The sequence below is a fragment of the Corylus avellana genome, chromosome ca2, assembly GCF_901000735.1.
Source record: "Corylus avellana chromosome ca2, CavTom2PMs-1.0".
NCBI classification, from domain to species: Eukaryota; Viridiplantae; Streptophyta; class Magnoliopsida; order Fagales; family Betulaceae; genus Corylus; species Corylus avellana.
The window spans coordinates 30,703,116-30,715,774 of record NC_081542.1 but is presented as its reverse complement, the minus strand read 5'-3'; the positions used below and the strand labels follow the sequence as shown (position 1 = coordinate 30,715,774).

Here is a 12,659-nt window from a genome sequence, read left to right as displayed (position 1 = left end):
GTTGGATGCAGATCTTGCAACAACTATGGGTGGAGTTGCTGAAGAAGAAATGGTCTTCAAATTTCCAGCTGGTGGAGCATCACCACAGCTCGGGGAATCATCTCAACCCGAGAAGAGTGATCCGCCGAGAATGACTGCGGAGAGTCCTCTTGAGCCCCCGACGAACACTTCCATGGAGAACCCTGCCAAGTCCTCGAGGGCAGCCGACTCCTCGGCTGAGCGCACACCCAAGTCACTCCTTTGGACGTTCGGGGAGCCCCTTATTCGGCTGGGTGACAAATGGCTCGCCAATCCCTTTGTTCTCCTGGCTGGTGCAATCCCAGGCAACAACCCGGTGGAGGTCAATACTCAACTCCCGAAGGAGGTGATGGAGCACATGCTATTCCATTAGCTTGAGGTAATCATATTCCCACGTTCTCGACTTCTAACAACAGTATCTTTGTTTTAATAAACTTCTTTCCACTTGCAGGGTTCGATGAACAGCATGAACTATTACCTCCATTACCGAAAATCTGCCGAGAGTCAAGCACGGGAAGCCGAGAACATAAAGAAGAAACTTGAAGAGGCTGAGGCCGAGGTCCAGCACCTAAAAGCTCAAAGTGTCGAAGCTATCTCCCAGTCTCAAGGGTTAGAAAACAAGCTGGCCGCTGAACGAATAATGCACGCAAGCTTGCAAGCTGATTTTTCAGCTCTTGAGGAGGGAGCCATCCGACGCAAGGAAAGCTTTGAGGAACTTTCAGCCTTGGAGCCTGAGACTACAAAGAAAAAACTTAAAGATGGCGAGGTTGAGCTTCTTATCGCCAAACAAAAGGTTAAAGATCTGGAGGCTCAGCATTCCCAAGCTCTCTCTCGGATTCGGAAGCAAAGTATCCAGGGGGTTGCTGAGAGATCCAGGAACAGACAATTGCTTCTTGATAATTCGGCCTTGGAGGACAAGGTCGATTCTTACAAGAAGAAAAAAGCTGAGGCCGAGCTTCAACGTCGCGCTACCGAGGCTCGAGTTAAACAAGTTTCTGAAGAGCTGGAAGCAGCTCAGAAGCACTCGGCCTTTCAAAGTTCTAGAGTCGAGGTGGCTGAAGAAAGATTAGTGGCCATCGAAGAGCAGCTTCTGGCTTCAGAGAAAAAATGGAAGTCAGTCAAAAAGAAGGCCAAAGCTGCTGTTAGGAGGGCTGAGGGCTTTAAAGGGAAATTCCTGCGAGCAAAGGAGCAAGTGTTTAGATACAAGAACAAAGCTCGGGATTTTTACAAGCAGCTCTTCTTTGCTTCCTGGGCCCGAGATTACGGTTGGGGCACGGGCTTCATCTCAGGTTTCGAAACCTTTCGCAGTTGGTCGAAGAATCCTCCCGAGGATGTCGACCTGAACACCATAAAACCTGAAGATGTTCCTCCCACTGAAGAGGCCATTTCGAAGATTGCCACGCTCGGTAAAGAGCAGATGCCCGATTGCAAAGGCATTACTATCTTTGGTTTTAATCCATTTGCTCAGGGTTGGGTTGGGAAATCTTCTTCTGCAGCCGAGCGTACCGATGCTCATGATGACTCGGAGAAGTCAGTGGCTGCATCTGACAAAGACTGGGATCACGCCTCTCCTTGAGTTTTCCTAAGTGTAAATTCCGAGAGAACATCTCTCTTTTTGTATGTAATTTATACAAACTTTGTAAATGAAATAAATTTTTCACAATGAGAGAATCTTGCGTTCGGTCCATATTAAACTTGCATATCAATATTCGCAAACATACTATGTATACCCCCCGATTCCCATAGCTTATAAATGTAATTTATACTGATGGGAATCTTAACGAGGTGTAAAAGACTTTGAACTGAGTGTAAAACTTGAATTAATACCGCAACATGCTGCATGTTTGACCGAGGATGCGCTGTTTGTGAGCAAATTACGTTAAACCATGATAAGTGTATATTTGTTTAAGGAAACTGCTCGGTAAGTGTGTATGCTTGTTTGAGGAATATGCATGGTACGAAGGCTTAATACTCGGTGGATTTTGTAGTTTTAGGGATATTATGCACTTCATCATCGGGAAAGTGCCTTAGTGATGTTTACCGAAATACGTTCGGAAACTTCTCCGGCTATATTTTTCCGATGAAGAACCTTTGAATAAAGGTTAAGTTCGGAAAGCGCTTTGTTCAACTATATTTTTGAACTCTTCCTTGGGAAAGCGCCCTAGTGACGTATCACCGAGTTACGCTCGGGAAAGTCTCAGGCTATATCTCGCCAAAGGGTTGGAAAGTGTTATAAATACTTTCCAAAAGATGATACTTGGAAAGCGCTTAGTGCAGCTATATTTCCCGAATCATAGAATAGAAAGTTTGTTAGTTATTGAAATCGGCATACTTAAGACATTCTTTTTACTCGAGAAAACGCCTTAGCGAAATTTGACCGAGCGACACTCGGTGATTTCTCCAGCTATGTTTCGCCGAGCTAAAATCTTTTTAAAATAAAAGATTACGTTTTGTTTAGTGAAAATGCCTTGGTAAGAACATATCGAGTGATGCTCGATAATTCTAGGGCAGTATTTCACCAAATGCATGGTCTGCCACATACTTAAGATTTTCGCATGATTATAATCTCAGAGGATCCTTCATTAATATATCTCGATCAACTATAAGAAGAATATAACAAAAGTGATGCTCTGAGAATTATAATTTTATACAAAATACTTCTTAAGATGTTCGGCATTCCATGGTCGCTGGAGTTGTTTTCCTTCGGAATTTGCAAGGTGGTAGGCTCCCGCTTTGCCACATTTGATCACCTGGTATGGTCCTTCCCTATTTGGTGCAAGCTTTCCCTCGGTTGCATCTTTGGTTGCCAAGGTGACTTTTTTCAAAACCAAATCTCCGACTTTGAAATTGCGATGCTTCACTCGTCGGTTGAAATACCGTGCTACCCTTTGTTGATATGCTGCCATTGTAACCTGGGCCTAATCTTGTTTTTCTTGCAGTAAGTCCAAATGTAACTTTAGACCTTCGTCGTTGAAATTAGGGTTGAATGTGTCCACTCGAAAACTTCCTGATCCGACCTCGGCAGGGATGACAGCCTCGGTTCCGTAGGCTAAGGCGAAAGGAGTCTCCTCGGTTGGAGTCCTTCTGGTTGTGCGGTATGCCCATAGAACTTCGGGAAGATTTTCTGACCATTCTCCCTTATGCTGACCGAGCTTCTTCTTCAGAATCTTGAATATGGTCTTGTTCATTGCTTCTACTTGTCCATTTGCTTGAGGATGTCCCAGAGATGAAAAGTATTGCCGAACATGAAGTCCGGCACACCAATTCCGAAAGGATTCACAGTCAAACTGCTTACCATTGTCAGTGACAAAGGCATGAGGAATCCCATATCGACAAATAACATTTCTCCAAAGAAATTTCTCGATGTTCTTAGCGGTAATATTCACCAGAGCTTCAGCTTCTGCCCACTTGGTGAAATAGTCTACAGCGACCACAATGAACCGAACTCCTCCTTTCCCTGTAGGTAATGGCCCTACTATATCCACTCCCCATTGTGAAAATGGCCACGGTGAGGAAACCGAGCTAAGTTCTTCAGGGGGTTGTTTGATAATGTTGGCAAAATGCTGGCAACTGTCACAAGTTTTGGCCATACTTATGGAGTCCTGGTTCATACTCGGCCAAAAAAATCCTGCTCTTACCGCTTTGTGTGCTAAAATACGGGGTCCCGAGTGACTGCCACAGATTCCTTCATGAATTTCTCGAAGAACATAATCACCTTCTTCTTTTGAGATACATTTGAGGAGCGGTAACATAAAACCTCGTTTCAAAAGAGCTCCATTGACTAGTGCGAACCGAGCAGCCTTTCGTTTTAACTGTACTGCCTTTCTCTTATTTCCTGGTAGAATCCCCCTTTCAAGATAACCAACAATTTCTTCAGCCCAAACAGGCATAACTTCGATAGTTAGAATAAAAACCTTCTCAGCAATGGAAGGCTGTTGCTGAACTTGTATTATATGATCGAATTCTCCCACCTCACACTCGGTTGAAGAGCCTAAACGGGCCAAATGGTCGGCCTTCTCGTTCTCCTCCCTTGGGATTTTAACAATGCAAAACTTCTTGAATGATTTTTGCATACCTTGAATTTTGGACAAGTAGAGTTTCATTTTGGTGCCCTTAGCTTCAAACTCGCCGCGAATATGGCCGACTATAACTTGTGAATCACTCCGAACTTCCACAAACTCTGCCTCTAGCTCTTGAGCTAAACCGAGGCCAGCTATTACAGCTTCATACTCGGCTTCGCTGTTGGTAGTTTTGAATTCTAACCTTAATGAGCTTTTCAACTCTCTTCCATCCGGCATGATCATTACGACCCCAGCTCCGCCGTTTCTTTTGGTTGATGAACCATCCACATAAATTACCCATGTTCTCTCTTTCGGCCAATCCTCCTGGTCTTGAATGTTGGTGAATTCTACCACAAAGTCTGCTAAAGCTTGACCTTTAACAGCATTACGTGAGATAAAGTAAATGTCGAATTCACTAATTTCAATTGCCCAGTTGACCAGCTGACCAGACAAGTCCAGCTTCCGAAGTACTTTCTTTAATGGATACTCAGTTAGGACATTGATTGTATGAGCTTGGAAGTACAGTTGGAGCTTTCTGGAGGCAATTACTAAGGTGAAAGCGAGTTTCTCCATTTGTACGTATCTTTCCTCGGCGCCATGCAACGCTCGGCTGATGAAGTAGATTGGCTTCTGAACCCCCTCTTCCTCCCAAATCAAAGCTGCACTGACAGCAGTTGGTGATACTGCCAAGTATAGATACAATGTTTCACCAGGAACAGCTCGGCTGAGAAGGGGTGGACTAACCAGATACGTTTTAAGTTGTTCGAATGCCTGTTCGCACTCTTCAGACCATTCGAAAGCCTTGCGCAAAATCTTAAAAAACGGGAGACACTTATCTGTAGACCGAGAGATGAACCTGTTCAAGGCTGCGATTCTCCCTGTCAACTGCTGAACCTGCTTCACATTCTTTGGAGATTGCATATCCAATACCGCCTGGATCTTTTCTGGATTAGCCTCAATCCCTCGGCTAGACACCATATAACCGAGGAACTTCCCGGATGAGACTCCGAATGCACACTTTGTAGGGTTTAATTTCATCTTAAAGCGCTTCAATGTCTTGAACGCCTCCTGCAAGTCTGTAACATGGTCCATCTGCAGCTTGCTTTTGACTAGCATGTCATCAACATAAACCTCCATATTCTTACCAATTTGTTCTTGAAACATCCTGTTTACTAGCCTTTGGTAAGTTGCACCGGCATTCTTCAGACCGAATGGCATGACCTTGTAGCAATACAAGCCTCGGTCGGTGATGAAGGCTGTCTTTTCTTGATCAGACGGATGCATGAAAATCTGATTATAGCCTGAAAAGGCATCCATGAAGCTCAGCAACTCATACCCTGCTGTTGTATCAACTAAGGAGCTACGCACATCCTCCACTTCCCATAGGACTTCTTAACCATCACTACGTTGGATAGCCAATCAGGGTAATGTGCCTCTTTGATGAACTGAGCCTTCAGTAGCTTGTCCACTTCCTCGGCTATCGCCATGTTTCTATCAGGAGCAAACTTCCTTCGCTTCTGTTTTACTAGTTTGACCTCTGGATCAATGTTCAAGTGATGAACAATATCCTTGGGGTCTATCCTTGGCATGTCTTCAGGAGACCATGCAAAAACTTCGAGGTTCTGCTGGAGAAAACGAACAAGGGCTTCATTACCTCTAGGAGCTAGCCGCGAACCGATCTTGACAACCTTTCCTTCGGCTATAGGTATATCAATCAATGGCTTGGCTGGCTCCTTCCTCAACTGCATCTTTCACTCATCAGCTAAACTACCGATCATCAATAGTGCTGACTTTGGGCATTTCTTCAAAGATGTATTGTAGCACCTTCTAGCAACAACTTGGTCCCCTCTAACCTCTCCGACCCCTTCAATGGTTGGGAATTTCATTTTCAAGTGATAGGTGGAAGTGACTGCCCTCAGCTGATTCAAAGCCGGGCGACCGATGATCATATTGTAAGCCGATGGTTGGTCAATGACCAAAAAATCCACCATGATAGTAGATTGTCTAGGAGCAGTCCCCGCTGTAACCGGAAGCGAAATCAACCCAATGGGTTGGACATGCTCACCTGCAAATCCTATCAACGATGACAAGAAAGGTTTCAACTTCTCTCGGCCAATGCCCAACTGTTGAACAACTGTCCAATAAATAATATCAGCCGAGCTTCCATTGTCTATCAAGACTTGGTGAACGGCATGATTAGCTACCGTCAAAATTATCACCAAAGCATCATCATGTGGCATCGAGACTTCTTTCGCATCTTCCTCCGAGAATGTTAAAACACTCGGTTCCCTCTTCTGAATCTTGGAGGGTTTTTCCAGCGCGAAGATTTCTTCCATTCTAGCCTGCTTGGCGTAAGCCTTCCTTGCCGAGCTTGATTCTCCTCCACTAGCCAGACCTCCTGAGATGGTGCGAATCTCGCCAATAATAGCTTGGTTCTGAGGATTTTGCTGCTGATTCTGCGAAATCCTCGGCTCATCTCGCCTTTGCCTCTGGTTACGTGACCGATCATTATTCTGACCCGAATGCTGTCCCTGTGCATCCTGAATATTTTTTCCCTTGCTATTTTCCTCAGCCAAGAAATTCAGTAACTTCCCATTTCTCAGAAATTTTTCAATCTCGAATCGAAGACTAATACAATCCTCGGTTTGATGCCCATGATCGTTATGATACTCGCAAAACTTCTGAGTACTGCGGTGCTGGGGAGGAGACTTCATCCTTCCCGGCCATCGGAAACTTGGGTCCTTTTTAACTTCCATGAACACCCTATAAACAGTTGTATTCAAGGTTGTCCATCCCACATATTGTTGATGCTGGTTTGGATGAGGCAAAAGACCGACCTTCTTATCCTGAACCTTAGGATTTTGACTGTCCTTTTTCTTCTTCTCGATTATAACTCTTGGTTTTGTCATAACCGGATCAGCAGCAAACTTACTCTCGGCAGCTTTAGATTTCAGCAATGCCGAGATAGTTTCTTCTTGGTTGATGAATTCCTCGGCCTTGCTGTTGAACTGTCGCAAAGTTCCTGTCTTTGGCCTTTTGGACAACTCGGCCATCAGAGGCCCTTCGGTTTGTATACCATGCATCAATGCCGAGAGAATGGTTTGCTCGTCAGTACTCTCCACTGTCAACTTCTCCCGATTAAATCGCGACAAATATTCTTTCAAAGATTCATCTTTTCCCTGCATGAGAGACAATAGATATGTCGGGTTCTTCTTTCTTCTCCCAGTGGCAAGAAACTGACCCAGGAACTGTTGCCCAAGATAATCAAAACTGTCAACTGATTTAGGGCTCAGACTTCCGAACCATTCCTTTGCGACTCCCTTTAGAGTTAAAGGGAAAGCTTGACAAGCAATTTCATCAGGAGTTTCATGAAGGATGATATGAGCTCGGAAACTCTCCTTATGGTCGGAAGGATCTCCACTTCTATCATATTCGCCAACCCAAGGAACCTTAAAATTACCAGGCATGGGGAACCTCATCACTCGGTCGGTAAAAGGCAAGTTGGTGTATTGCAATAGATCTTCGGTAGAAGATCAATTAAGAAGGCCATCTTTTCAAACTTCTGCTGGAGATCTTTAACGTCTTTGTGCACGGCAGTCTCTACAGGTTTATCAAGATACGACCGAACATGACAGGAATGGCTATACTGGGAATTACCGTGATGGGTTTTGGCATGACTAGACTCGCCATGGCGTGACCTACCACCAAGTTGTGAATGCTTGGCAAGCTCTTGTCGACTAGTGTTTGCTTTAGCCCCGAACAATATGAGGATTGCCTTGTATTGAACTTCCAGTATTTGGTTGGGTTGACTGACGTCGGGCTGATGGTGGTGGATTTCTATGAGACTCTTCTCGTCTTCTCTTCTGTGTCGAGTCTTCTCTAGGAGGCAGCCTAGAGACGATCTCTTCATTCTGCTTCCTCATAGCCTCAACAGATTCGGCTATTCGCTTCATAAAATCCACCGTGACAGCTGCTTGGGGATTTGGATCATGTGAGGTTCCGGGTAGATCTGTTTGGATGATTGGGATAAGATGAGGAGATGTGCCAGGGTGCGGAGGTGTGTTCACCATATTAGAATATATGAGATTAGTAAGAACCGATAAAAAATCGTTTCCACAGACAGCGCCAAACTGTTGAAGCAGTTTTCCGAATGATGACGTGGAAAGGGCCCTGGTGATACTTGATAACCGAAGGTTAAACTGAGTATAGAAAACAAAGAAAAAGGGATCAAAGCTGCCGGCGTTGTCCGGCTTGTGGAAGCTCCGATGCCTAAGTTAGTCACAGTGTTTAAGGGAAGAATGAACTTTGAAGATTGTGAGTGAGATGAAGGATAAGCAGAATATTCAACTTCTGTGGGTCAAAAAAAGTTACCGAAATAGTGAGAGGGGAGCTCCCTTTTATAGGCATCGAATTGTTCCTATTCATCTAACACCGTGGACTTACCGAGGGTCCACGTGTTGACAGTATACTAAAACAAGATATTTATTTCTGACATTCTTATTTCCGAAAGTAATACTCGGTACCTGCAAGCTCGGTTGGCCGAGCTTGATAGTCGAGTGTCAATAATACAACCAAATAAAGCTGCCCTGCCGAACATGAGTTCGTTTTAAACAGTAAGAATCACCGAGTATGGGGAATGGGCCGGTAAATTAGAACTGGGCCCAAATAAGCTGAAATTTGACCCAACAGGTAGGATCTATACAAGGTATGACTAGATATGTTTTTAACATAAATTAAACTTGCTGCTGAGGAGGAAAAAAAAATCATTTAATTTGGCCATTTTCTTGACATGAACCAGTTAAGAAGGACATTTTATCATCTTTACTGCAATTTTTCCTTCTAATGTTTCATCTTGAGACATATTTCGATTTTGGACATAGAAATAAATATGAAAGGAAGGGACTAGGTGTTGTTAAACCAAAGAATATAGCAAGTAATTAATGGAGATATTAGTTCAAGACAGAGAGAGAGAGAGCTAAAACTATGATAATATTATATTCCTTTCTAGAAAATATAAAGCCTGATACATCCTTGTAGTTCAGAAATCAATATCTTAACCCCCGCCCCCCCAAAAAGAAGAAGATATGACAAGAGATAGAAATAGAAGTAAAAGTGACCCTTGGAGAAAGATACTACTGTCCTACATAACTGAAACTGGAACTAGTACTATTGCTGACCATGGTTTTACAAAAAAAGAAAAAAAAAAAAAAGCAAGGGAGTCTAAGTGGAGTCAATGATATTTATCCTGCTAGATCAGTTGCTGGAACCAGAAGGATGTTGGTTCGAGCTGGAGCAGATATTGAGGTCAAGAATAATGTTCGGAGCATGGGATTTCGGGTTTCCCTTGGAGAGCTTCTGTTTGAGCTCAGAGAGCAGCACTTGATTCTCCTGGTTGAGAAGCTGCGCTTTCTTCCTTAGCCTCTCATTCTCTTTCATTATGTAACAGTTCTGCAAGTACAGCTTTGAGTTCAGCCTATCGATTTCTCACCAAAACTAAAAAACCTTTCAAACTGCCTATAAGGCCCCTGAAACAAAAACAACAGAACCAACATCTGAACAGAACAGAGCACAACAACAACTCTGGATAATATTCTTTATTGCCACAAAAAATTTCATACAACACATAAGACAGTAGCATTATACTATATTTTATTGTAACAAAAGATCCCTGATGTTAAGTCTAATATGTATGAAGAAAAGTAACCAATACTTATGGAGCAGAGCCAGACCAATTACTGATTAGAGGTCCAAATACAATTTACAATCGGTAGGGATTACTCTCCCTTGGGCATTTCTTGCTTTATCCTATGGTTTTGCTAGTTCAAATTACAGAAATGAAAACAAGAATGCCAATAACATCCAAGCTAGGAAAACAGAACATGTGAAAGGCAACAGCAGCTTGTGTTTATAAAGTTGTGGAAAAACATTTGTCTGAATCTGCACTCATAAGAATCAAATCCCCTACTATAGGAACAAAAACCTCCTCATACTTGCATGCTAAGAGCATGGCAACCAAACCGACAAACTGAAGTTTCTTTCTGACCACTGTTTGTTGGGACAAAAATCTATCTATTACACTAACTGTAAGGAACAATGTCTCTTTCATGAGTTCAAATTTATCGTGGACCTGTGTTATAAACAATTAGTACCATAAACCCCAGGCATTGGTTTAGTAGAGGACATTGTATATATATACCTCAATAAGCCAGTCAATCAGTATAGACCTCATCCTCTCATTAATGTCAAACTGTTGTCCCATATAGTTTGGTGAGACACAGCTAAAACTCTGCAAAAAAATTGCTGGTGTTTTAGTAACCAAACTTAGGTAGAAATTGATGTTTTTTCTTGTTTGTTTTCCGCATTTGTAATCAAAATAGATTTTGAAAATTTAAAGCATATCATAAAATTCTGCTGAAATATTAATTGGATAAGTTCTGCAAGGAAATTCAATTAAAATGAACTATACAAGCAACTGAAAACTTGAGCCAAGCAACTACAAAGCATAATTAAACATGTACTTTTTTTGAAGTATCACGAGAAGTTCTGAAATTGCATTGGCTACAACTAAAAGATCAGTGTGTTTCTGAATGAAATTGCTTCAACAATTGCAGAATATGGACATCATAGTTCAGTATACCTCCATTTTTCTGTAGTAGGCATAGAGATCTTCAATGTAGTCCACAACTGCGAGAGGATTCTTTGCATCACAGCTGTCGATATCCATGACAGGCTCTTCAACTATATCCTCCATTTCAATCTCCTCCTAACAATTTATAGTACAACAATTACAATTTTGCACATTGGTCAACACAATTTTCGAAGAACTATTTTTAGAAAGGTAGATAACATCTCATCAGTTTCACTAGGCATATCTTCTGCTTGTTCTAAAAACATGGGCACTGGGATAACTTCTTTAGGTGACTTGTGTTCCTCGTCTACAAATATGCAATCTCCAAATCCAATTGAGTTTGAAGCTGATGGGTTTGCCTTCTTAGTTTCCTGTTCATAGTTAGAGTCAAACTTCAAAAATTTCTAACCCGACCAACAGAAACCTCCTCAGCTTTAATATTTAGATGGTGAAATCTCTTTTGTTTAGGGTTGAAACAGCTTTATTGAAAAGGCCTGATCTCTCTCTCCCACAGAAGGGCCTCCCTCATCAAACCTACTTTTTGTTCCCTCCCTTTCATTTTCTTCACTGACAGAGGAATACCTGCACACTTTCTCACGCACGCACGCATACTTAAAACAGACCCCATCAGACACAAACATCACCCTCTCTACTCTCTCTAGCTTAATGGATACCATGAGGGACTCGTCAGAGATTTCAGAACAGGACACCCCACATTTTTCCACCCTTTTCGATCTCCTCTGCCATCCAATTATCCCCACATTTTTTCCACCTTTATATTCTATACTTAAGGGCAACTGGATTCGGGTTGGAATATATTGTATACTTAATTGGAATATAGCATAGAATCTATTATTTTGCTTTTTTTTTTTGGGAGGCTATATAATAATCTTGGGTTTTGCATGTATGCATGTATGTTGATTTTGCTTTATAAGTAGATTTTATCGCTTTCTCTTCTTGGGCTTATTTTGTACTTCTAATCGAAATATGTTGCTTCTCGAGATGTTAGAAATTCATATGCTTAGTTGCAAATGGATAAAAAAGAAAAAGAAAAAATGACAGTTTGTTTGCTTGCCATGAAAAAATTGGCCATAATTATGCTAAATCTGTGTATCTGTGTGTTGTCTTTGGTATTAGGGTATTTCATCAATTATGCTAAATATGCCACCACTTTTTGCTTAGCCGGCATTAATGTTGGCCTCATTTAATTTTCAGTTTGGCGGGTATTACTTGCGACAACGACAATCCAACAACTTCAAGGTAGGTTACTTATTTTTTACCAAAGCTTGCTTCAATTCTAAATTATTTGTGCCTAACCTATTTTCCTGCTTATTGTAAATATGTCGTATCATAGTTCACATAATCGTATATATTAGTTTGAGTGTCTACGTAAAAGTTTAGTTTTGTGTTGACTGTGGTTGGTAGATAAGTATCATACATGATTTGTTCACGTTGTTATGCTGTTATCTATACATATTCGCAGATGTCGTTCTTTACCACTCCCCGTAAGTCTCCTCGAAAGGCTGGGATGCAAACCCCATCCCCACCAAAATTTTCCATCCCGTAGGCAAATGTGAAATGGGAACAAGAGCACGAGGATATCCTGGTGCATATTCTTTGCAACTGCCAAGATGAAGGAGTTCGCCCGCCCTTTGGGAAGCATCTGGCGGGCATCATGAAAAAATTAAACAAACGACTGAAGGATGGCACCACCTACACACAAAAACAGGTTGAGGGCAAAATTAAGCATCTTAGAGAGCAGTGGGTGAACTTCTCGGAACTTGTCCGAGATAAGGCAGGTACCGGCTGTGGGTGGGATGATGATTTGGGGACTGTCACGGGAACTCCGGAACAATGGAAACACCTCCAACTGGTATGCCACTAATATCATGTTTAACATTTCCTTAATTATGCGAGTTGACGTACTTATTGACCGTTTGTGTTTTATCTTG

General features: G+C 42.2%; 3 protein-coding genes across 3 annotated transcripts; all 3 read right to left on the bottom strand.

The window, feature by feature from the left end:
- Positions 1 to 2,936: 2,936 nt before the first annotated feature.
- On the bottom strand, positions 2,937 to 5,396 carry LOC132169575 (uncharacterized). Its single transcript, XM_059580592.1, has one exon. It carries the CDS (start codon positions 5,394 to 5,396, stop codon positions 2,937 to 2,939), a length of 2,460 nt encoding a protein of 819 aa, XP_059436575.1.
- Positions 5,397 to 5,830: 434 nt separating this feature from the next.
- LOC132169573 (uncharacterized) lies at positions 5,831 to 7,558 on the bottom strand. The gene has a single exon (XM_059580591.1). The coding sequence runs from the start codon at positions 7,556 to 7,558 to the stop codon at positions 5,831 to 5,833; it is 1,728 nt and encodes a 575-aa protein (XP_059436574.1).
- Positions 7,559 to 9,332: 1,774 nt separating this feature from the next.
- LOC132169572 (G2/mitotic-specific cyclin-1-like) lies at positions 9,333 to 10,837 on the bottom strand. The gene is made up of 4 exons (XM_059580590.1): positions 10,717 to 10,837; positions 10,276 to 10,365; positions 10,045 to 10,206; positions 9,333 to 9,527 (listed from the first exon to the last, which is right to left on the bottom strand). The coding sequence occupies exons 1-4, from the start codon at positions 10,828 to 10,830 to the stop codon at positions 9,333 to 9,335; spliced, it is 561 nt and encodes a 186-aa protein (XP_059436573.1). The 5' UTR covers positions 10,831 to 10,837.
- Between the last annotated feature and the right edge of the window lie 1,822 nt (positions 10,838 to 12,659).

Coding starts and splice junctions, on each gene's coding strand:
- LOC132169575 (XM_059580592.1), bottom strand. CDS start 5,396: ATGGATGCCTTTTCAGGCTATAATCAGATTTTCATGCATCCGTCTGAT.
- LOC132169573 (XM_059580591.1), bottom strand. CDS start 7,558: ATGAGGTTCCCCATGCCTGGTAATTTTAAGGTTCCTTGGGTTGGCGAA.
- LOC132169572 (XM_059580590.1), bottom strand. CDS start 10,830: ATGGAGGATATAGTTGAAGAGCCTGTCATGGATATCGACAGCTGTGAT. Junction 10,207..10,275: donor TGATTGACTGGCTTATTGAG/GTATATATATAC, acceptor TTTATAACACAG/GTCCACGATAAATTTGAACT. Junction 9,528..10,044: donor AGGAGGTTTTTGTTCCTATA/GTAGGGGATTTG, acceptor CTGTACTTGCAG/AACTGTTACATAATGAAAGA.